Here is a 26,382-nt window from a genome sequence, read left to right as displayed (position 1 = left end):
ATTTTTGTACTTTTAGTAGAGATGGGGTTTCACCATGTTGGCCAGGCTGGTGTCGAACTCCGGACTTCGTGATCCGCCCGCCTTGGCCTCCCAAAGTGCTGGGATTACAGGCGTGAGCCGCTGTGCCTGGCCAAGAAAATATTCTTAATTCCATTTAGGGTCACATAAATTCCATTTAGGTTCATATCCAACTTCAGATGAATTTTCTTGATAGAACAAATGTGCAGACTTTTCAGTAATACAGACTGAATTATTCACCAAAACTATATTGACGCTACATGACAGAACTAAAAAGGAGTAAATTAGGGTCAGTTTAATGTTTCATTAGGTATTTAGAGACCAAAAGAAACCACAAAATCTTCTTATTTAAAATATTTTAATTTCTAAAAAGCTTAAATCATATTAAAATTTAAATAATTTCATTGTACAGTACTTGACAATACATTTCAACAAACTGAAAGGCAAATCAGTAAATCAGTTTTGCTTACTTTCTAAGCTTAATAATGTACAGACTCTTGCTCTTCAAGAAGACGCAAAAATCAGCAACAGTACAAGTGAAATATTTAAATAGGAATCTGAAACAAAACGAATTCAATCTGATCAAATCCACAATTAACTGAAGTTTTCATTTTATTCAATTGTGAATAAAATAGCAGACACTGTTTCATCCAATAAGCCAATGATATCAGCTTAGGAGAAATGATCTGCCTGGCTTGTGCGAAACAAGAACAGTTACCTTCTGCTGAAAGGATGTGAGTTTTCAAATTTGGTTATCATGTCATAGTTTCCAAATAAATGAACCGCTCCACCAAAAACGACAGTCTAGTTGCTACCTATCTTCCAGGGTTTCATCATACAGCCATTTATAAGCACAATCTTTGGAACGCTCTATAGTTTCAAAAAGTGTTTTGAAGTCTTGAGGGTGCATGTTAACTACTTTCTCATCCTCCTGTTTTCCTATTTGCATCAATATATCTCTCGCATCAAGTGGAGTCAATGAACTGCAAAAGAAATACAAAGTAAATGTACTTAATTCTTTCTCATGCATCTATCAGTTCACGGTGACAGAAATGGCTTCTAAGTTGAATTTAAAATGTCTAACTTAGGCATACAGAGTGCTATAACGGACACGGGAGAATCAGCAGGGAAGAGGATGGGAGGAGGGTGAGGGATAAAAAGCTACGTACTGGGTACAATGTACACTATTTGGGCGATGGGTACACTAAAAGCCCAGACTTCAACAATCCATCCATGAAACCAAAAAATCACTTGTATTCCTAAGGCTATTGAAATAAGGAGAAAAAAAAAAGCCTAACTTATTATATATAAGCAATCTTATTTAGTTTAAGAGCTTCCAGTAACTTTATGCTTATTTCTAAAGTTTCATAGCTAACCTATAATGAAAATATTAATAGCAGGTTTAGGCTTTCACATACTCTAATCAATTTTTACACCGAATTCTAGTTTAATCACTGCCGTTTAAAAAAATTATTATGCCTACCTCTTTCATCCTTTTCCTTTCTGCAAAAAATATTCTTAACTTCTTTTGGTTCATGTCAAAGTTCAGTAACTACAAACAGCAGAAGTTGCTGTTTGGCAGTTTACAAAGAGGGAATCATTTTTCACATTTTGATGTAACCATCATTGGTAAATACATTATAAAGCCGCGAACTTCCTTATACAGTCATGCATTGCTTAATGATGGAGGTATGTCCTGAGAAATGCACTGTTAGGTGATTTCATTGTTGCTTGAACATCTTACAGAGTACTTAACCAAAACCTATGTGATATAGCCTATTACAGACTTAGGATATATGGCATAGCCTATTGCTCCAAGGATACAAACCTGCACAGCATGTTACTGTACTGAATACTGTAGGCAACTGTAACACAATGGTAAGTAATAGAAAAGATACAGTAAAAGATACAGCATCATTATAATCTTATGGGACCACTATTGTACATTTGGTCCACTACTGACTGAAACGAGGTATAACGAACACGCCTCATTATGAGGTATTATATATATAAGGTATATTATATAATATATATACAATATATAATCAATGAGGGATATTATATACCATAATATGAGGTATATAACTGTGTATCAGCTTAGCAACAAACCATCAATAAGCCTCCAACAACAACAATTGTAAAAAAATATTTTGGGCTGGGTGTGGTGGCTCCTACCTGTTATCCCAGCACTTTGGGAGGCTAGGTGGGAGGATCATTTGAGCCCAAGAGTTCAAGACTATCCTGAGCAACATAGTGAGACCCCATCTCTACAAAAATCGTAAAAAGTTAGCTGGGCATAGTGGTGGGCGTAGTAGTCCCAGCTACTCAGGGAAGAGGCTGAGGCAGGATCACTTGAGCAAGGGGTTTGTGGTTGCAGTGAGCTATGATTGTGCCATTGTACTCCAGACTGGGCAACAGAGTGAGACTCTCTGTCTGTTCAATTCCAGTACTTTTTGATATTGAATAGAATCTTGGTAACATGTTTCTAGTCCACTGAGATTACCAGGAGCATTTTTAATATTTTGCACTATGATTTACAACATTTATTCCTTATTTCCCTATTTTCTTGATAGTTTCATTCAAAATAGCCACAATGTGGCAAGATGAAAAATAATAGATTGCCTTTTATTAGTCTATTGCCTTTTACTAGTCTATTACCACTTTTTTTTTTTTTTAGAGATAGAGTCTTGCTCTGTCACCCAGGCTCATCTCAAAGTCTTGTTGGCGCTCTCTGCCTCCCAATTTTTTTTTTTTAGAGACAAGGTCAGCTTGCTCTGTGCCCCACACTGCAGTGCAGTGGTGAGTTTATGGCTCACTACAGCCTCCAATCCCCGGCCTCAAGTGATCCTCCCACCTTGGCCTCACAAAAATGCTCGGATTACAGGCATGAACCACTGCACCCAGGCTATTGCCACTTTTAACATTTATTTTTAGATAAATATTGTCTAGTCAACAGCTCATTCAGAGTTAAATATTAAATGATCAAATTTGTTAAAATAATTATTTTAACATTTTACCCATCCTCTGGCGAGACTTTGAATGACTATGGGCTGCTGATTACAAGGCATAATGCACAACTTACAGGGACGTATGCATCAGCCCTACATACAAATTACTTGGATTTATGTACAAATTACACAGATGGCTGGGCGCGGGAGCTCATGCCTGTAACCCCAACACTACTTACAGAGATGTATGCATCATCCCTACATACAAATTACATGGATGGCCAGGTGCAGTGGCTCATGCTGGTAACCCGAGCTGTACTTACAGAAGTGTGTGCATCAGCCCTACACACAAATTACATGGATGGCCAGGCATGGTGGCTCCCGCCTGTAACCCCAGCAGTACTTACAGAGGTGTGTGCATCAGCCCTACATACAAATTACATGGATGGCCAGGTGCAGTGGCTCATGCTGGTAACCCGAGCTGTACTTACAGAAGTGTGTGCATCAGCCCTACACACAAATTACATGGATGGCCAGGCATGGTGGCTCCCGCCTGTAACCCCAGCACTACTTACAGAGGTGTGTGCATCAGCCCTACATACAAATTACATGGATGGCCAGGTGCAGTGGCTCATGCCTGTAACCCCAGCACTTTGGGAGGCCAAGCAGGGTGGATTGCTTGAGGCCAGGAATTTGAGACCAGCCTGGGCAACGTGGCAAAACCCCATCTCTATAAAAATTGGCATACAATTTATAAACACAAAATATAAATATAAATTTTATATTTTTACAAATATAAAAATTAGCCGGGCGTGGTGGTGCATGCTTGTAGTCCCAGCTACTCAGGAGGCTGAGGTGGGAGGATCACTTGAGCCTGGGAGGACAAGGCTGCAGTGAGCTGAGACTGTGCCACCGCACTTCAGCCTGGACAACACAGCGAGACCCTGTCTCTAACAACAACAAAAAAATGTTTTTCACTTATATAGACATAAAGCAAGTAGTGTTACTTACAAGCTATTATTTTTACAAAGCTTTGGGTAAAAACAAAATTTGATCCAGAGCAAGGGAACCAGGGTGGTATAATTATCTATCCCTACTCTGGTTAAGAAACAGAACCACTGAAGACAAGCAATGAGAGGTAAGTGTGGGCATGCCTCCAGTAATGCTGATTTCTCTCCACCCCACTAGTGGTAGGCAGCTAGTGCTTCCTGTAAGATAAAGGTGAGCCTATATTCTCAAAAAGATTAAACAACCTGGGCATTTTTTCAAAGAAGGAAAAATAAATGAAACTCAATGAGAGATTATGGGAAAAATATATTTTCCTCAAAATGTACACCAGGGAGAACAAATTATTTTGAAGAAATATGAGGGAAAACATGGTACCTCACTCTGTCAATCAAGATATAAAAGTAGATCTCTAGCATGAAAAAATAATTTGTGCATCGTTGCTACTTTATACTTGCTTTTACTCTTTTCACTCACCGTAAGTGGTCTATTACAGTGGCGCTGCGCCTCCCGAAACAGTGCTTTAACAAGTGAAAAAATATATTGTAGTTCATAGGTGTTAAGTTCTTGGTAAATAAATTCTGACGAGGAGTCATTTGAATAAGATACAGCTTTTGTTGTAATTGGTCTAATAATTCCTGGAGAGAAGAAAAAATGAATTGCATTAGTCACAAAACATTGCCAGAGTAAGACATTGCTCGCTTCTTCCTTCAAGCTATCTGCTGAAAGACACAATCACCACAGGCCCTGAGTGTCTTCACATTCTCTTTTTTTTTCTTTGAGATAGAGTCTCACTCTGTCGCCCAGGCTGGAGTACAATGGCGTGATCTCCACTCACTGAAAGCTCCATCTCCCGGGTTCAAGTGATTCTCCTGCCTCAGCCTCCCGAGTAGCTGGGACTACAGGCACCCACCACCACGCCTCGCTAATTTTTGTATTTTTAGTAGAGATGGGGTTTCACCGTGTTAGCCAGGATGGTCTCGATCTCCTGACCTTGTGATCCGCCCGCCTTGGCCTCCCCAAAGTGCTGGGATTACAGGCGTGAGCCACCGTGCCCGGCCCACATTTTCTTATTGTGTACACCAAGAACACAAAGCCCTAATTGGTCTTTACCAATGAATTGGGCCATTTCTCAGAGTTATTTGCGATGAGTAACCTTGAGGGAGGAGATAACGTCTCTCTCCAGGACAAAGAGCAGGCTTGTGGCTGGGTGCAGTGGCTCATGCCCATGATCCCAGCACTTTGGGAGGCCAAGGCGTGGATCACTTGAGGTCAGGAGTTCAAGACCAGCCTGGACAACGTGGCAAAACCCCATCTCTATAAAAAATAAATTAGCTGGGTGTGGCAGTGTGTCCCTGTAGTCCCAGCTACTCGGGAGGCTGAGGTGGGAGGATGGCTTGAGCCCAGGAGGTGGAGGCTGAGAGCATGCCACTGCACTCAAGGCTGGTTGACAGAGCCAGGCCTTGTCTTAAAAAAACAAAAGGGTAGGCTTGCTTAATGTTTGCTATGAAAGAGGAGGATTCATTGGGAGGCTGAGGTGGGCAGATCGCTTGAGCCCAGGAGTTCAAGACTAGCCTGGACAACATGGCGAAACCCTGTGTCTACAAACAGTACAAAAATTGGCAGGGTATGGTGGTGCATGCCTGTAGCCCCAGCTACTTAGGAGGCTCAGATGGGAGGATGCTTGAGACTGCTGCATGGAGTTTGCAGTGAGCCGAGATTACGCCACTGCACTCCAGCCCGGGTGACAGAGCAAGACCCTGACTCGGAAAAAAAAAAAAGACCTAGATTCCCCCAGCTCTGTACTTCTCAGCTGCAAAGCAAGTCCACTAAATGCAAGGCACCCAACTGAGCCACCTCACATCACTCCATGGGAAGAGAGGCACAGAACATCCTCTGTCTGATCCAGGAGTCTTAGGCCAACATCCGAGAAACAGTAACATTTATTAACATGTAAGTAGGGTAAAATCAAATCCCAGACATGAGGCCGGGTTGCTCACACCTACAATCCAACACTTTGGGAGGCCAAGGCGGGAGGATCGCTGGAGCCCAAGAGTTAGCGACCAGCCTGGGCAACACAGGGAGACTCCTTCTTTACAAACAAACAAACTAGCTGGGCGTGGGCTGCACATCTGTGGTCCCAGCTACTTGGGAGGTTGAGGTGGGAGGATCACTTGAGTCCCGGGAGTTTGAGGCTGCAGTAAGCCGTGATTATGCCACTGCACTCCAGCCTGGGAGAAGAGTGAGACACTGTCTTTTAAAAAAAGAAAAAAAAAAAAAAGAAAAAAAAATAGGCTGGGCGTGGCTGCTCACGCCTGTAATCCCAGCACTTTGGGAAGCCAAGGTAGGCGGATCACCTGAGGTCAGGAGTTTGAGACCAGCCTGGCCAACATGGTTGAAACCCCATCTTTACTAAAAATACAAAAATTAGCCCTGCGTGGTGGAGCATGCCTGTAATCCCAGCATTCGGGAGGGCGAGGCAGGAGAAACACTTGAACTCGGGAGGTAGGGGTTGCAATGAGCCAAGATCATGCCATCGCACTCCAGCCTGGGTGACAGAATGAGACTTTGCCTCAAAAAAATAAGTAAATAAAAAACAAAAAAAGGAAAACAAAAAACCCAAACATGGCATTAACCATTAACATATATTGAGTCCTTGCTATATTCAAGATAAAACATCACCATCGGATCCAAAGGACAAAAAAAGTTATTGACTAAAATTTTTAATCGGACATTTAAAAAGTAGGTCTCAAACAAAACTTGGATAGAAATGACAGGCCCTAAAAACCTGCTAAATGTCTCAAACTGCTTCCATAGCAATATGAGCACCTTGATAGCAAAGATACATGTGAAATATCTAAAATAAATTCTGTCATAAAATATGACATTTGCTTATTTCATCTTCATCCCTAAAAGTTTATATATGTATATACACACACACACACACACACTTTTTTTTTTTTTTGAGACAAAGTCTCACTCTGTTATCCAGGCTGGAGTGCAATGGCATAGTCTCAGCTCACTGCAAACTCTGCCTCCCAGCTTCAACTGATTCTCCCACCTCAGCCTCCTGAGTAGCTGGGACTACAGGCGCACGCCACCACACCCAGCTAATTCTTGTATTTTTAGTAGAGATGGGGTTTCAGCACGTTGGCCAGGCTGGTCTCAGACTCTTGACCTCGTGATCCACCCACCTCGGCCTCCCAAAGTGCTGGGATTACAGGTGTGAGCCACCACGTCCGGCCAAGTTTATATTTTTAAGTTGGCCAAAAAAACTTAAGCTTTTCAGCTTCTTGCTGAAAAACTGAGAAAGTATATTATATACAGGATTGTTCATTTGTGGAATATTTGGATAAGTCCCCAATAGTATCCAAATGTACTGTATTAGACAAAATGTATTATTCCTATTCTGTTTTTTGGGACTACATAAATATGCTGTATAAATAGTCAAACAGAACTAAAAGCACAATGATGACTGATCACTCTAAAATCACAACATTGAAAGAAAACTGGTAATTTTCTTTTTCCTTTAGTGGCAAGTGTGAGAAAAAAACATAAGTAAGCAAACAAACAAGATCTTCAGACTAAGCTGTTATGCTGAGATTAGGCCATTGATAGCATTTAATTCGTTTTTTTTTTTTTTAAGCCCCAAACCTTAAAGACAGGCATCTAATTCTAAAGTGAAACTTCTGAATTGAGTCAAAAAATTGTTTTGTGAAACTTTAGCTACTTTATTAGAATTTCACAACTAGCCCTGAGATAAACTAAATGGAGGACTATAACATTGTCACTTTGGTTCTTACATACAAAGATTAAAAAATGAACAAAAATAAAGGCCTAACTCCTGGGTAAAAATCAAGAAGTACCTATCAGTGAATTCAACCATGTAATAAGAGTAGTAATATCACAATTTTTTTTTTTTTTTTGAGACAGAGTCTCGCTCTGTCATCAGGCTAGAGTGCAGTGGCACGATCTTGGCTCACTGCAACCTCTGTCTGCCAGGTTCAAGTGATTCTTCTGCTTCAGCATCCTGAATAGCTGGAACTACAGGCATGCGCCACCACACCCAGCTAAGATTTGTATTTTTAATAGAGGCGGGGTTTCACCATGTTGGCCAGGGTGGTCCCGATCTCTTGACCTTGAATATCACAAATTTCTAATCGATTAATACGTCATAAAATTTTGTTTCTAATTAATCTAATTAAATATTAAAATTATTTTATTTTCCAAATTTGAAATGTACCTTCATTTCAAAAGAGATAAGAAGAGAACTCAGATTCTGTTTTTAAGCCTATTACTATGCTAGCATCCATTGTATAACAGCTGATAAAACTCTTCCAAAATACTTTTGATCCATTAAAAGTAGTAAGATATGTTTAAAGAATGTTTCTAGATATTTTAAAATTAAAAAGTTAAATACAGACTACCAAATAGTCCTAAAAAAAAAATAAAAAATATGTCACGTAGGGAGAAAAAGGAAAAGGTATTATTTTATTCTTACCCTACGCTTTGGGTTTTCCAGCGGCCCTTTTTGGGTGTATATATCAAATGATGACCAAGGCTCCTGGGGAAGAAAAACAAAGCAAAACAACATCTTTTATTTCTCTTTGGTCAAAGTGCCCCAAATTATTACTTCCTTAAAAAACACCTTGCCTAAATAAGAGAATGGTCAGTCTAATTGGATTTAAGAGAAACATGTTATAGCTAAATAATACACATCTCTCTCCTTAATTTTTTTAAAGAGGAGGAGGATCAAAAGTCTACCCAAATACTAGTACCTCTTTTCCTTATTAAACATGACTTCGCCTGTTATGCAATTACGCAAATAAGTATTTGTTATAATTTTTACCACTCAATATTTCCATATCACAGTCAGAATCAGCAGTTTAAGGGATATTAGATTAATGCTGAGGATTTCTTTTTGCCCTACTTCAGTGGAAAAGCCTATTAATCAAACTATGTGAATATGTTAGAACATATATGGAAATAAACAAATAAAGATACTAGTGTCGACCAGGTGCTATGGTTCATGCCTATAATCCCAGCACTTTAGGAGGCCAAAGTGGGAGGGTTGCTTGAGCCTGGGAGCTGGAGTTTGCAGTAAGCCACTGTACTCCAGCCTGGGAAACAGAGTGAGACCCTATCCAAAAACAACAATAACAAAAACCTAGTGTCAATTTTAAAATGGATCACTATTTTTCGGTATCTATCTTTTGTAATAGAATTTTGTGCATAAGGCAATTTTGAGAGATGATCCGGTCAGGCACAGTGGCTCACGCCTGTAATCCCAGCACTCTGGGAGGCTGAGGGAGGAGGACCACTTGAGGTCAGGGGTTCGAGGCCAGCCTGGGCAGCACGGTGAAACCCTGTGTCTTCAACAAATGCAAGGCCAGCCTGGGCAGCATGGTGAAACCCTGTCTCTTCAACAAATGCAAGGCCAGCCTGGGCAGCACGGTGAAACCCTGTCTCTTCAACAAATACAAAAATTAGCTGGGTGTGGTGGTGTATGCCTGCAGTCCCAGCTCTTTGGGAGGCTGAGGCGGGAGGATTGCTTAAGCCTGGGAGGCGGAGGTTGCAGTGAGCCGAGATTGTGCTGGTGCACTCCAACCTGGGCTGACAGAGTGAGATCGTGTCTCAAAATAAAAAACCGACCCACCTGAAAAAGTATTCTCTATTAAAAAAACGATACATACCCATAACCATATTAAATTCCAAAATAAGAGTGGGTTAAAATAGATCTGACATAGGCTTAAAAGACTAAACAATATTGAACACAAGGTCTGAAAGGCCACTGTCAAATAACAATTTATTATTAACTACAGGGGCAATGAGAGTGGCTAAAACATATAATTGTGGCCAAATTGTGAAATTCCTAGCAGTTCCAGGAATGTCACTTTAAGTGGGGGAAGAAAAGCACCATCAGCTGTGCACAATGAGTACTGCCACTTCCCACACGCCTGGTCGAGCCTCAACAGCTTTCCCCTCATCAAGGACAGTGGAGGAAAACCTGCAAGACACTGGGAATTGACTTCAACAACTTACTCTACAGATGTAGACACACAGTGGAGCAAGTGCTGAGAAATGTTAGGTCCAGAAAGACCTTTCCTTTCTGGAGTTTAGTAAATGGCAAAACCTAACACGGGACCTTTGAAAGCAAATACTAAGGGAACAAGAAGACGAAAACATTCTGCAAGCTAAAGTCCTCAGAGGGCCTCTCTGAAGAAACTAGCTGAAAGCTACCAGGACAGAAGACTTGAGATGAAAGTCAACAGAATGAGACAAGATCAGTGGGTAAGGAAGAATTTTAGAGAAACCAAGAACTATAGTACTGAGAGTACAATATACAGTGCAGGCAGAAAGCAGAATCAGTGATGTGAAGACTAAGTGTGAAGAGATTCTGGGAATGGAGAAAAATGATGAGAGCATGACAGACACCAAAGACAAGGATCAGAGATCCAACCTAAGAACCTCAAATGTTTTTGAGGGGAAAAAAAAAGAATTGGAACAAAAGCTAAAATCAAATGAGATAACATTCCTGAGCTTAAAAAAAAAATACAGCAAGGTGCAGACTGAAGACCTCAGCATATTTTCAGGCGGAAGCAGTGACAAGAACACGTGAAGATCCACATTGCAAATATTTAAAAATTAGAGCCAGGGCCAGGCGCAGCGGCTCACGCCTGTAATCCCAGCACTTTAAGAGGCTGAGGCGGGTAGATCACCTGAGGTCAGGAGCTCAAGGCCAGACTGGCCAATGTGGTGAAACCTGTCTCTACTGAAAATACAAAAATTAGCAAGGTGTGGCGGTGCACGCCTGTAGTCCCAGCTACTCGGGAGGCCGAGGCAGGGGAATTGCTTGAATACAGGATGTAGAGGTTGCAATGAGCCGAGATCGAACCACTGCACCCCAGCCTGGGTGACTTGAGTGAGACTCCATCTCAAAAAATAAAAAAATAAAAATTAGAGCCAGGTGCAGTGGGTCATGCCTGTAATCCCAGTGATCTGGGAGGCTAAGGCAGAAGGATCACTTGAGGCCAGGAGTTCAAGACCAGGCTGGGCAATATTCTTAAACATTTTAAAACTTAGCCAGGCATGGTGGCGCCTGGCTGTAGTCCCAGCTACTCCAGAGGCTAAGGTGAGAGGATCACTTGAGTCCAGTAGTTCAAGGCTGCAGCAAGCTATGATTGTGCCACTGCACTCCAGCCTGGGCAACATAATGAGACCCTGTCGCTAAAGAAAAACGTTTTTAAACAGAAGGATTTTACTCACCATGTGCAGAACCTTAATCTCACAAGCTAATTGCCAGATAACACTTAATACATGATACAAGTCTGGATTTCCGGGATCTGCCATTAGTTTCTAGTAAAAGGAAAATAAAAATTACATGTTATACACATCTATAATCAATTAAAAACAAATGCTGACTCTTAATAGGACTATCTTAATGGCATCTAGACATTAAAGAAAAGAAAACTAGAATTAGATGCAAAAAGCTGGGTGCAGCGGTGCACGCCTGTAGTCCCAGCTACTCGAAAGGCTGAGGCAAGGGGACTGCTTGAGCCCAGGAATTTGGGCGTTCCGTGTGAGATGACCGTGCCTGTGAACAGCCACAGCACTCCAGCAGGGGCAACGGCAGGGCATGCGGGGTCACGCTTGTAATTCCAGCACTTTGGGAGGCCAAGGTGGGAGGACTGCTTGAGCCTAGAAGTTCAAGACCAGCCTGGGCAACATAGTGAGACCGCATCTCTTAAAAAACAACAACACACAAGTGTAAGGCTGACTTGAAAGGACGAGGTTACCTCAACAAATGGGAAGGCACTCCGCAGACAAGAAACCACACGTGAAAAGGTCCACGGCAAAAGAGGCATGGGCCACTGGAATACAACCCTAGCAGCAGGAATCTAACACAGTACTTCCTACTTTTCTCCTTGTCTTTCCTTTGTTTAATAGTGTATGCACAGCCCCAAGGTCCTGAGGCCCCCGCTGTCTTTCCATGGCTAGCAAATATGTATTTACTAAATGGGTCTGGGGGAGCAAATCATCCCTTCATTTTTTGCCCCACTATCCTAATCCATAGCAATACAAATAAGCATTATAAAAATCTTAATCTTATTTGAGTCTTAATAGTACTATCTTAATAGCACCTAGAAATTTAAGCAGAGAAAACTAGAATTAGATACAAAAAGCTGGGTGCAGTGGTGTGCACATGTAGTCCCAGCTACTCGAAAGGCTGAGGCAAGGGGACTGCTTGAGTCTAGGAGTTTGGGGGTTCAGTGTGAGATGACCGTGCCTGTGAAAGGCCATAGCACTCCAGCATGGGCAACACAGCAAGACAAACAAGCATTTCCCGTCAAACTGGATTAACAGATCAATAACATGAAACATTCTGGGCAGAAAAGAAAGATGACACTCATAGCGAGATCAAGGTTGTCAGGAAGACCTTCCATTACAGAGAATTGAACTAGAGTCTCAAATCTTAGGCTCGGTGTAATGGCTCACAACTGTAATCCTAGCACTTTGGGAGGCCGAGGCAGGAGAATCACTTGAAGACAGGAGTTCAAGACCACCCTGAACAACACAGCATGACCCTGTCACTACAAAAATAAACTACCTGGGTGTGGTGGTGTGCACAGGTGGTCCCAGCTACAGGGAGGCTGAGGCAGGAGTGTCACTTGAGCCCAGGAGTTTGAGGCTGCAGTGAGCTATGAACATACCACGACATTCAAGCCTGGGCAACAGAGCAAGACCCTGTCTCTAAAAAAATTTCTTTTAATGTTTTAAAGTTTAAAAAAAATTATAAAACCCCTTAAATATTAAAAAAAAATCCTGTTAAAACTAATAAATTCAGCTGAGTATGGTAGCTCACACCTGTAATCCCAGCATTTTGGGAGGCCGAGGGAGGAGGATCACTTAAGCCCAGGTGTTTGAGACCAGCCTGGGCAACAAAGTGAGACACTGTCTCTATTTAAAAACAAAGGCGGGCGGGGGAACCTGGCTGGGCGCTGTGGCTCATACCTGTAATCCCAGCACTTTGGGAGGCTGAGGCAGGCGGATCATGAGGTCACCAGTTTGAGACTAGCCTGACCAACATGGTGAAACCCCATCTATACTAAAAATACAAAAAAAGTAGCTGGGCGTGGTGGCGCGTGCCTGTAATCCCAGCTATTCAGGAGGCTGAGGCAGGAGAATCACTTAAACTGGGAGGCGGAGGTTGCAGTGAGCCGGGATTGCACCACTGCACTCCAGCCTGGGTGACAGAGCGAGACTCCGTCTAAAAAAAAGCAAAACAAAACAAAAAACCTAATAAATTCAGCAAAGCTGCAGGATACAAAAATCAGTTGCATTTTTATGCACTACCAACGGAAAATTCGAAAAACAATTCCATTTACAATAGCACCAAAAGTAACTTAAAAGCTAGTAATTAAAAACACAAATAAATGGAGGCCAGGCACAGTGGCTCACACCTGCAATCCCAGCACCTCGGGAGACTGAGGTAGAAGGATCACTTGAACCCAGAAGTTCAAGACCAGCCTGAGCAACGTGGTAAAACCATCTCTACAAAAAAGACAATAATCAGCCAGGCACGGGGGTGCACGCCTGTAGTCGCACCTACTGGGGAGGTTGAGGTGGAAGCATCACCTGAGCCTGGGAGGTCAAGGCTTCAGTGAGCTGTGATCCTGCCACTGCACTCCAGCCTGGGTGACAGAGTGAGACCCTGTGTCAAACAAAAATGAAAACAACAACAACAAAACCCACAAATAAATGGAAAGACATTTCATGTTCGTGGATTGGAAGATTTAATATTGAATACTGTTAAGATGCCACTACCACCCAAAGCAATCTCCAGATTCAACGCAATCCCTAGGAAAATCCTAACGCGTTTTGGAGAAACAGAAAAATCCAGCCTAAAATCCATATAGAATCTCGAGGAAACTCAAATAGCCTAAACAATCATTAAAAAGCATAAATTTGGATGAATCAGCCCTGATTTCAAAACTTACCAAGGTAACAGTAGTAACACAGTGTTGTCTTGGCCTAAGGACAAATATTTAGATCAATAGAATACAATAGAGCCCAGAAATAAACGCGTACACATATGGTCAAATCATTTCTGACACCAACACCAAAGCCATTTAATGGCGGTAAAGAACAGTCTTTCCACAAACGGTGCTGGGAAAACTAGATCAAAGAATGAAGCTGGACACTGAAACCATAAACAAAATTTACTGAAAATGGATCAAAGACCTAAACAAGAGCCAAAACTATAAAACTCTTAGAAGAAAACACAAGGAAACCTTCACAACACTGGATTTGGCAATGATCTATTAGCTATGACACAGGTCCCCAATCGCCGGGCCACGAACTGATACCAGTCCGTGTCCTGTTAGAAACTGGGCCACACAGCAGGAAGTGAGTGGCAGGTGAACAGGCGAGGCGTCATCCGTATTTATAGCCGCTCCCCACCGTTCACATCACCGCCTGAGCTCCACCTCCTCTCAGATCAGCAGCCGCCTTAGATTCTCATAGGAACGCAATCCCTGCTGCGCATGCGAAGGATCTGGGTTGCAAGGGCCTTATGAGAATCTAATCCCGATGATCTGTCACTATCTCCTGTCACCCGCAAGTAGGACCATCTAGTTTCAGGAAAACTAGCTCAGTGTTCCCACTGATTCTACATTACGGTGAGTTGTATAATTATTTCATTATATATTACAATGTAATAATAATAGAAATAAAGTGCACAATAAATGCGATGCACTTGAATCATCCTGAAACCATCCCCGCCGCCATCCACGTAAAAACTGTCTTCCACAAAACTGGTCCCTGGTGCCAAAGATGTTGCGGACCACTGAGCTATGTATGACACCAAAGGCACAGGCAACAAAAGAGAAAAAGAGACAAAGTTGACTTCATCAAAATGAAAAACTTTGGGCATCAAAGGACACAACTAACAGGGTTAAAAGGCAACCCATAGAATGGGAGAAAATATTTGTAAATCATGTATGATAAGAGATTAATATCCAGAATATATAAAGAACTCTTAAAACTCAGCAACAAACAACCCATTAAAAATGGGCAAATGTCTTGAACAGACATTTCTTAAAAGATATACAGTCAGTAAGTACATAAAAATATATTCAACATGACTAATTATTAGGAAAATGCAAATCAAAAGCACGATGAAATACCACTTCATACCATTAGGAGAGGTATTACCAAAAACCCAGAAAACGACTCTCAGTAATGCTGTGGAGAAATCGGAACCCTTGTGCACTGCTGGTAGGAATATCAAATGGTGCATCCACGACGGATAACAAACAGTATGGCAGTTCCTCAAAAAACTAAAAATAGACTGGGTACAGTGGCTCATGCCTGTAGTCCCAACACTTTGGGAGGCTGAGGCAGGAGGACTGCTTGAGTCCCAGAGTTGGAGGCCAGCCTGAGCAACATGGCAAGACCCTATCGCTACAAAAAGCTGGGCCTGGTGGTGTGTGGCTGCAGTCCCAGCTTGGGGGCTGAGGCGGGAAGATCGCTTGAGCACAGGAGGTCCAGGTTGCAGAGAGCTGTGATCATGTCACTACACTCCAGCCTGGGCAACAGGGCAAGACCCTGTCTCAAAAAACAAACAAACAATCAAACAAAAAACAAAAAACCCACAAAAAACTAAAAATAGAATTACTATATGATCCAGCAATTCTACTTCTAGCTGTACACTCAAAGGACTTGAAGAGATATTGGTAAACTCATGTTCATTGCAGCATTATTCCCAACAGCCAAAAGGTAAAAGCAACCAAATGTCATTGATACATCAACACACAAACTGTAGTATATATATACAATAGACTTTTTTTTTTGAGACAAAGTCTTGCTCTGTTGCCCAGGCTGGAGTGCAGGGGCATGATCTGGGCTTATAGCAACCTCCTCCTCCCAGGTTCAAGTGATTCTCCTGTTTTAGCCTCCCAAGTAGCTGGGATTACAGGCATGCACCACCACGCCTGGCTAATTTTTGTATTTTTAGTAGAAACAGGGTTTTGCCATGTTAGCCAAGCTGGTCTCGAACTCCTGACCTCAAGCGATCAGCATGCCTTGGCCTCCCAAAGTGCTGGGATTACAGGAGTGAGCCACCGTGCCCGGCCAGAATGGAATATTATTCAGCCTTAAAGAGGAATGAAATTCTGACACATGCTATAACATTGATGAACCTTGAAAACATAATGCTAAGTGAAATATGCCAGACACAAAGAAATATTGTAGAGTAAACTTACATGAGGTAAAGAGAATAGTCTAATTCATAGAGACAGAAAGAATAATGATTACTAGGGGACGCAGGAAGAGGGAAACGAGAGTTTGTGTTTAATGAGTACAGAGTTTTGGTATGGGATGATGAAAGGTTTTGGAGACAGATGATGGTAACGGCTGTACAATGGGAATGCACTTAAAACCACTCAACTGTACACTGAAAAAGCAACCTGAGCATAAGACTGCTCTGCAGAATTTAAAAACAATCTTAGACCCTCAAATGTCATGAGCCCTAAATTAAAATCGCACAGATTAAGAGTACTCAGAGAAAAATTACAGACTCAGAACAAAAAATAGGTATTTGTTAATAACATACCTAGAATTCTTTTTCACCAATAAACATATTTACTTCTATTCGTCCAAATTTATATATAGAAGTACAGGAATACAAGTCATATGCGAGTTTCCAAAGTGCCCTTTTCTCACCTCTACTTGGGAACATTCCAATTACTTTTAAAGGGATGTCTGTTAGGAATATAAGCAAAAAGATTTGAATAAAGTTCTTAGCATTTTGTCCTATGTCCATATTTTTTTGAGACAAACTAAGTTAACAAACTATATTAATTTCAAGTTTATTTCAATTAAAACTAAGCCTCAATATCTTTCCTTGGCATGGAACTTGGCTTTTGGGGAAATAAACTGGGTACCTGTGTCCAGGTGAGGTAAATGCCATATTCAGAGTCAGAGCATCTGCTCATAAACTGTATTAATATAATATAAATTATACACAAATTCGGCGGGGTACGGTGGCTCACACCTGTAATCCTAGCACTTTGGGAGGTCGAGGCGGGCAGATCACTTGAGGGCAGGAGTTTGAGACCAGCCTGGCCAACATGGTGAAACCCCGTCTCTACCAAAAATACAAAAAAATAACCAGGTGTGGTGACACACACTTGTAATCCCAGCTACTAGGGAGGCTGAAGCAGGAGAATCACATGAACCTGGAGGCAGAGGGTCAGTGAACCAGGATCGCGCCACTGCACTCCAGCCTGGGTGACAGAGTGAGACTCCATCTCAGAAAACAAACAAATAAATAAAACACAAATTTCATCAACAAATCAGTTATACTGCTAGAGAAACCTGGCAAATTCTAGGTATTTGCTTTAGTAAATTCCAAAAATGACCTGCTGTCCAAGGAACTGCTTCTATTCCCAAATTCTTAAAGAGCCCTCGAGAAGACATAGCAGGTGGTTTTATTACTCCACCACTTCTAGGATCTAGTTTAAAGAAGTCACAGTGAATCACTCGTAGTTTTCCATCCAGATTTTTTCCTAAGGACTAAAGAGAGACAAAGATAACACGTTAAAAATTTTCAGCATTAAGTATACTTTGCAACAATTCAAAAAACTCTACTTCAAAAAACCATAATAAAATGTAAAAATAAAAATAATTCAATTACCTGGGGTTTTTTTGTTTTGTTTTGTTTTGTTTTTGAGAGACAGAGTCTCGCTCTGTTGCCAGGCTGGAGTGCAGTGGCGCCATCTCGGCTCACTGCAACCTCCGCCTCCTGGGTTCAAGCGATCCTGTGCCAGCCTCCCAAGTAGCTGGGACTACAGGTGTGTGCCACCACACCCAGCCAGTTTTTTGTATTTTTAGTAGAGATGGGGTTTCACCATGTTGGCCAGGAGAGCCTCAATCTCTTGACCTCATGATACGTCCACCTTGGCCTCCCAAAGTGCTGGGATTACAGGCGTGAGCCACCACGCCTGGCTGAATTACCTTTTTACAAAAAATATTTCTACCTCCATAACTATGTAAAGAAAATATTACTAACATACCCAAAATTTAACAGAGGAAGTAAAAATCAATCAATACCTGAAAAGTGGCAAAAGTACAATATTACCAAGAAAAAGCCCCCCAAACAGAAATAAACTATCATAAATTTTTCTTTATCTGTTTACTTTTTTTTTCTTTTTTTGAGACAAGCTGTCAACCAGGCAGGAGTGCAGTGGCGCAATCTCAGCTGACTGCAGCCTTGACCTCCTGGGCTTAAGTGATCCTTCCACCTCAGTCCCACAAGCAGCTAGGACTACAGGTGCATACCATCACGCCCCACCATTTTTTGGATTTTTTGTAGCAACAGGGTTTTGCCATGTTGCCCAGGTTGGTCTCAAACTCCTGAGCTCAAGAGATCTGCCCACCTTGACCTCCCAAAGTGCTGGGATTACAGGTGTGAGCCACTGCACCCGGCCCCACTTACTTTCTTTATCATAATGGCTTCAGCTATTCAAAAGCTTTTCACGCCACCCCTGCCTGCTTAGTAGTGGCTACCTGAAGCACTGGGCAAAGATTCTGACACCATGATTGGCCTCTTATAGAGAACTGTGAGCCATCTGCTTTGGTCATGGGAAGAAAAAATGAAAGATGTTTCACAGTAAAGAAAAACAATTAAAATATAAAAGTGAAAGGCAGATGGATTCAAGAGAATATCTTTCTTCTAGGGGAATCTAGTCAGCTATCCACCAAATAAATGAACTTAGCTCATCTCCATAATTTTCATTTACTTTTTCTAAAGACAGAAGCAACTATACACCTTGTTTGCTGGAAGAGGTCTAATGTATCTCAGTCTTCTCACTGCTCTGATTTGCTCATCTTGCAGTAGTACTAGAGACCTTCATAGTTAGGGCAAGAATCAGTTATAGACTCCATAAACTTAATTTGAAGTTACAGAAAAAAAAAAATCAGTAAGAAGGCATTATGTTTTTAATGTGTACACTGATGTTTCTGTGCACAGAAAATTCTATTAATATTTATTAAGGTTGGAAATGATGTAACTTAAAGTTATTAATGCAAACACCTATTTTTTCTTAAGCATTTGTATTCAACCTGTATTATCCTATTTCTAAATCTAGTAAAATACTTTTTCTTCTTATTTTTTATGGAGATGAGTCTCACTATGTCCCCAGGCTGGTCTCCAACTCCTGGCCTTAAGTGATGCTCCTGTCTCAGCCTCCTAAGTGTCTGGGATTACAGGTGTGTGATACCGTCTCCAGCTCAAAAATCTAGTAAATTTTGGCCGGGTGCAGTGGCTCACACGTGTAATCCCAGCACTTTGGGAGGCCAAAGAGGGCGGATCACCCAAGGTCAGGAGTTTGAGATGAGCACGGGCAACATGGTGAAACCCTGTCTCTACTAAAAATACAAAAGTAAGCCAGGGGTGGTGGCACACCCCTGTAACTCCAGCTATTGGGGAGGTGAAGTGGGAGAAATCGCTTGAACCCAGGAGGCAGGGGTTGCAGAGAGCTGAGATTGCACCACTGCACTCTAGTCAGGGTGACAGAGTGAGACTCCATCTCCAAAGTAAATAAACAAACAAATCTAGTACATTTTAACAATCACTTTCAAGGGGAAGTTTTTAAAAGACTAGAGGAAGGGAAAGACTGGGGGTGGAAATCATATACATTTGGTCACATTAATTTCGAGATGCCTACTATGTGATCTAGGTAGAGGTGCCAGGTAGGAAGCTGCAGACCTGAATAAGGTGCTCAGTGGAGTGGTCCAGGCTGACGATCTAAATGTGTGGGAATTTGGCTTGTTGAAGGTAATTTAAGTCAGGGGTCTACACTAGGGAGAAACAGAGGACTAGCCCTGAAGGTAGAGTATGTCCAAAGTCTAATGACAAGAAACTGAGAATACAACTAAGGAGGAAAACCACAAGAGTGTGGTGTCATGGAAGCTAAAAGAAAGAGTACCTACCTAATGCATATGATTGTCAGTCAACACGCATGGCAAGGTTGTCTAACCTGTGGCCTGAGGGCCGCATACAGCCCAGGACGGCTTTGAATGCGGCCCAACACAAATTTGTCATCTTTCTTAAAACATTATGAGATGTATGCATGGACTTTTTTTTTTTTAAGCTCATCAGCTACTGTTCGTATTACTGTATTTTATGTATGGCCCAGACAGTTGATGTTTCAGGGTGGCCTAGGGAAACCAAAAGATTGGACACCCCTGATATAGCATTAACATAATCTTTCAAGTTATCAAAAAGGCAGTTTAATCTTTGTAATTAAGGAAAGCTAAACAGCACAGGTGTGGTGGCTCATGCTTGTAGTCCCAGGAGTTTGAGACCAGCCTGGACAACATGACAAAACGCTGTCTCTATTAATAATACAAAAAATCAGCCAGGTGTTGGGGCGTGTGCCTGTAATCCCAGTTACTTGGGAGGCTGAGGTGGGAGAATCACCTGAGCCTGGGAAGTTGAGACTGTAGTGAGCTGTGATTGCAGCACTGCACTCCAGCCTGGGCAATGGGAGTGAGACCCTGTCTCAAAAAAGAAAAAGAAAATGTATAAACAATGAACACTTTATGGCTTCAATACACTTGTATGTTCTGAGAGGGCACCGTACATTCTTGCTTTAGCACTTGTCAGTTAACACTCAACAATTCAAACATGATAATAATCAAAGCTTCAGGATAAATAATTCAATTCATACAACAGATCACATTTAAAAATTCAACTGGATTGCATTAGGATTCAAAAACAGAACGGGAAAAGAACAGAGAAAAGGCAAGTAACCCTTGAGTTTCTACTAGTCATTAAGTTAGGTACTTAAGTTAGTCATTAAGTTTGTCTCATTTACTGGGTGCAGTGGGTCAAGCCTGTAATCCTAGCACTTTGGAGGCTGAGGCGGGCGGATCACGAGGTCAGGAGTTCCAGACCAGTCTGGCCAACATGGTAAAACCACGTCTCTACTAAAAATACAAAAAATTCGTCGGTCGTGGTGGCGGTCGCCTGTAATCCCAGCTATCACCACTGAAACTCCTTTCAGTTTTCAGGAACAAACTTTAGGTGGCCAGAAGCATTATCCGCTAAGCGCAGCACTTTAAGTCCCTGACTCAGAGCCACAAGAGTTCTGCTTACCTATTGTTACTTCTCTTTTCACTCTGGCAAACAGATTAATTCACACAAAATTTTATTTGAATGGCTTTTCAATTTATCATAACAATGGTTACTAAAAAGTGAGAGAATATGTACTAAGGGTTGAGTACAAGTCAGTGCTAGTAGAAAATAAGAGCCTTAATAGAGAAAAAACTAGTTCTAATCAAAGACTGGATTTAGTCAATGATGTTTATATTTTTAGCTGACATTTATAGCTTCAGAAACATTTTGTTATTGATATTCCTATCATAATTATTGTTTCAAAAATTCTCTAGTCCCTAACCTTCCTTTTTTCATTAAACAATTGTTTTAAAATTAAACTGTTATCTTGAAGGTTTTTTTTTTCTTTTGAGACTGAGTTTTGCTCCTGTAGCCCAGGCTGGAGTGTAATGGCATGATCTCGGCTCACTGCAACCTCCACCTACCGGGTTCAAGTGATTCTCCTGCCTCAGCCTCCCAAGTAACTGGGATTACAGGCATGAAGCACCACGCCCAGCTAATTTTTTGTATTTTTAGTAGAGATGGGGTTTCACTATGTTGGCCAGGCTGGTCTTGAACTCCTGACCTCAAGTGATCTGCCCGCCTTGGCCTCCCAAAGTGCTGGGATTACAGGCATGGGCCTCGGTCCTCAGCCTTGAAGATTTGTAGAAAAAAGCAACTACTGTGTTACAGAATAACAAACTTTAAATAGAAACAAAGACATTTTAATACAATCTTAATTACTTTGTGAATATGTAGATTAACCTTTAAATATAGGCTTTTTTTTTTTTCCTCAAATCAGGATAAAAGTTATCTTCTCATTTTTAATTTCCAAGTTGAAACTACAGATGACTATGCTTACTGAATCACATTTCAGGATCTTAAATCTTCGGACAATTATGTGTTTTTTCTTCACATTTTTGGAACTCCCTCAGATTTAACATCAATTAAATAACCTAGCTAAAACCTTGAACTGTTTTCAAAACAGTAAGTGGTAGAATAACAATAATTTCATACTCATAGTTTTAAAAGAATTAAACAACTGGATTTGACAGACATTTTCACAATTTTTTGTTGTCATGCAATTTTGGATACAGCCATTCTGCATGGTTTCACAAAGTTGGCATAGAGAAATATAAGTTTCCTAAGTTGAAACGGAAGATTATAAAAGAGGGAAGGAGAATGAGAGTAAGAGACTGGTTAAAGACCCAAAGGATTTCCACTTCTTCATTGTTACGTAAATGTGTCTGCTTTTTAAGAAGCACAATCACCGAAAAATCTATTTGGATGATGCCTTCACTCTATGCAACTGTATCTGACTACAGGCTGAGCATCCTTAATCCAAAAATTCTGAAATGCTCCAAAATGTGAAACTTTTTGAGTGTCAACATGATGCCAAAAGTGGAAAATTCCACACCCGACCTTCTGTGACAGGCTTGCAGTGAAAATGCAGGTATACAACACGAAGATGAGGTCAGTCTATAAAAATCGAAGGGAGTTATCTAAGACAAAAACCATTGTTAATAAGGCGATGACTCCATAGGGAACTTTTTTTTTTTTTTTGAGACAAAGAGTGTAGCTCAGTCGCCCAGGCTGCAGTGCAGTGGTGTGATCTCAGCTCACTGCAATCTCTGAGTCCTGGGTTCAAGCGATTCTCCTGCCTCAGCCTCCCGAGTAGCTGGGACTACAGGCATGCATCACCACGCCCGGCTAATTTTTGTATTTTTAGTAGAGACAGGGTTTCACCATGTTGGTCAGGACGGTCTCAATCTCTTAACCTAGTGATCCGCCCGCCTCTGCCTCCCAAAGTGCTGGGATTACAGGTGTGAGCCACCGCGCCCGGCCCACAGGAAACGTTTTTAAAAGCCAGCCGGCAGAATGTCTCCTTAGCCTTAACGCACCCGCTTCTTGGTCCCTCAGCTGCTTCTGATGTTTCTTCTTAAGAAAAAATAAAATGTGGTATACAGTAACCTTTCAATGAAAACACAGCATCCCAGGAGACTGAAAGCCTGCCGCTGTGTGTTTCCACTGTTCAACAGCTGACACAGGGATTCTGATGCTGCTGCTGCTGTGCTGCTTAGTTTCTCTGAACACACTTTTTTTTTTTTTTTACTGTACTAATGGTATGTCATTTTTTCTACTGTTAAGCACTCATGTGTGAATAAGTGTAAGAAAATGATGGCTTATCAGAAGCATATAAATTCAGAGTCAGGAGCTAGGCATGGTGGCTCACGCCTGTAATCCCAGCACTTTGGGAGGCCAAGGTGGGTGGATCACCTGAGGTCAGCAGTTCAAGACCAGCCTGGCCAACATGGTGAAACCCCGTCTCTACTAAAAATACAAAAGTCAGCTGGGCATAGTGGCGGGCGCCTGTAATCCCAGCTACTTGGGAGGCTGAGGCAGGAGAATCGCTTAAACTTGGGAGGCAGTGGTTACAGTGAGCCGAGATCACACCATTGCACTCCAGCCTGGGTGACAAGAGAGAAACTCCATCTCAAAAAAAAAAAAAAAAAAAAAGTCAGGGATGATGACGATGTCAAACAAGGAGATTGTTCACATGGGTGGGTGACATAGTGACACCTTTGCTTTCTGATGGTCCAATGTATACAAATTTTGTTTAATGCACAAAATTATTTAAAATATTATACAGAATTGCCTTTAGGCCTTATGAATAAGATGTATATGGAACAAAAAAGGAATTTTTAGACTCGGGTCCCATCCCCAAGATATCTCATTATGTATATGCAAATATTGCAAAATATGAAAAAATTTGAAATCCAAAACAGTTGTGTTCCCAAGCATTTCAGATAAAAGATACTTAATTTGTATGCCAACCTTTCTTGCCTTTGAAACCCTAAATATAGAGGTTACACAGATCCATTAATCTAATATTAGCACTTATTCCAATTAGATTCCAAGCTCACAGAAGAAAGGAGCACAGCGCAGCTTAGTAGAAATGGGGAAACAAGCCTAGGGATGCCAGTTATACGCTTTGTTCAAAGTCACCCAACTAGGCTGTAGCCGACCTAGAACTAGCAAACAAGTCTTAGAACTCCTCATGTTTCAGCCATTCAACAGCACTGAATATTAACTGTGTTCTAGTCTTTGGGAATAAACAAGATATTTCAGAGATGGCTCCCTAAAAGATATTCTATTTAAAACACTGTGTGCTTAATTCTATTTCCTTAAACCACTCACAGATAGTTGAACAAACAATAACATACGTTGAGAAACTAAAAATATACCTCCAAATGTGGAATAAAAGTTTTGTCACTTTCGAGCGCAACCACTTTGGCACCAGCTTCAAGTAATGCCTGAGTCAGGATTCCAGGACCTGGCACATTAACAGAACGAAAAGTTTATTTGCACAAGAAACAACATAATCTCTTTCAATACCAAACTTTCATTAGATGTTTCACACGTTATTACCTGGTTTTTAAATCTGACAGCATCCGCAAAGTAGATGTCACTCTCCTTTTTACATATAAGGAAACAGGAGATTATATATACTTATTTGACTCCAGCATCAAAAGTGGTGCAGCTTGGCTTTGAAATCATTGTCAGTGACTGCAAAACCTGCACTTTTTTTTGAGACGAAGTCTCACTCTGTCACCCAGGCTGGAGTGCAGTGGGGCAATCTCGGCTCACTGCAACCTCTACCTCCTGGGTTCAAGCGATTCTCCTGCCTCAGCCTCCCGAGTAGCTGGGATTACAGGCGCCCGCCACCACGCCCGGCTAATTTTTGTATTTTAAGCAGAGACGGAGTTTCACCATGTTGGCCAGGCTGGTCTGGAACTCCTGACCTCAAGGGAACCACTCGCCTCGGCCTCTGAAAGTGCTGGATTACAGGCGTGAGCCACCGCACCAGGTCAAAACTTGCACTCTTCATCACCATGATTCACTACCTCTTAGAAGAAAAAAATCACAGCAAAATAGATTGCCTCTAGCCTATCACTTTCTCACGGACTACACGGATGCTTTAACCATCAAAGAGATTGTCAAGCCTAAACAGAACTGACTCCCTGTGATATGAAATGGTGCTTTAAAAATTATCATTCAAAAAGCCTATAAATCTTGTGTTCTTAGCATCCTGCTATGGTCTATAGGGAATGCACGGAAGAATAAGATAACATCATTTTTTCAGCTGGCAGAGGCTTGCAACTCTTTCGGGGAGATAAGATCTAAGAGCATGTTTTATCAAAATATTGTGTAAAGTGCAAGCTGCTACAGAAATATTTTGTGGTGTCATTAACGATACAGACTCTACGCTTATGTAGTGGGCAATCTCTCCAACTAAGGAGCTTCAAAGAAAGACCCGTATCTGGACGGGCGCAGTGGCTCACGCCTCTAATCCCAGCATTTTGGGAGACCTAGGCGGGAGGATCACGAGGTCAAGAGATCGAGACCATCCTGGCCAACACGGCGAAACCCCGTCTCTAGTAAAAATAAGAAAATTAGCTGGGCGTGGTGGCGCGCGCCTGTAGTTCTTGCTACTCGGGAGGCTGAGGCAGGAGAATCGCCTGAACCCGGGACGCGGAGGTTGCAGGGAGCCGAGATCGCCCCACTGCACTCCAGCCTGGCAATACAGCGAGACTCCGTCTCAAAGCAAAAGAACAACAACAAAAAAAACCCCAGTATCTAAAATAGCACCCCGAGGAGGGTCAATACGTTTGAATAAATGATGAACATCCAAGAAAATGCAACTCAGCCGGACTCACCTGGATTGCACTCCAGGAGTAGGTGTGGAGGTCTACTTGGTTTTCCCAAATAGATTTGCGCCAGGGTCTCCGCCAATCTCCGATCGGTTACGTAACGCTTAAAGTCTAAGCTGGCCTTCCTTGGCGGATTCCTGAAATCCGGTTCGGGCCACAGCTGCGGAGAGGAGTCAGACAGCCCACAGTGGTTCCTCGCCGGCAAATGCTTTCGCGTCGCCGCTTCAGACCCTAAAATGCAAAAGCGACCAGCGCCCGCCAAGGCGGAGAGCCTCAGCCGCCGAGGAAGCCCGACCACTGGGATCCACATGTCCTTGTCTCTCAGGCCCGCTCCAAGAATCACCTACTGCAGCTACTACAGTGAACCCCACGCAGGGTATCCCACGTGGAACATTTTCTGGCGTCCGGGCCAGGTCAAGCGGAAGTAAACACTAGAGCCTGCGCATGCGAACAGCGGAGCCTTCCTGCTTTTCTCCCTCACTTCCGCTTCCGCCTCGGCTCAGCCGCCCGAGGATTGTGAGTGGACCGTTGAGGAGAGCGA

At 42.1% G+C, this 26,382-nt stretch overlaps 1 protein-coding gene across 1 annotated transcript; it reads right to left on the bottom strand.

The window, feature by feature from the left end:
• Positions 1-359: 359 nt before the first annotated feature.
• TFB2M (transcription factor B2, mitochondrial) lies at positions 360-26,289 on the bottom strand. Its single transcript, XM_003807984.5, is given in 8 exon segments — positions 360-1,001; positions 4,449-4,609; positions 8,473-8,535; positions 11,238-11,327; positions 16,585-16,733; positions 17,393-17,546; positions 24,375-24,463; positions 25,848-26,289. Coding segments are annotated over 8 exon segments (1,182 nt in total). The 5' UTR covers positions 26,152-26,289; the 3' UTR covers positions 360-829.
• Between the last annotated feature and the right edge of the window lie 93 nt (positions 26,290-26,382).

Source organism: Pan paniscus, chromosome 1 (assembly GCF_029289425.2).
Source record: "Pan paniscus chromosome 1, NHGRI_mPanPan1-v2.0_pri, whole genome shotgun sequence".
Lineage (NCBI taxonomy): Eukaryota > Metazoa > Chordata > Mammalia > Primates > Hominidae > Pan > Pan paniscus.
Note: the sequence above shows the minus strand (reverse complement) of the source record. Positions and strands in the feature narration are given on the sequence as shown.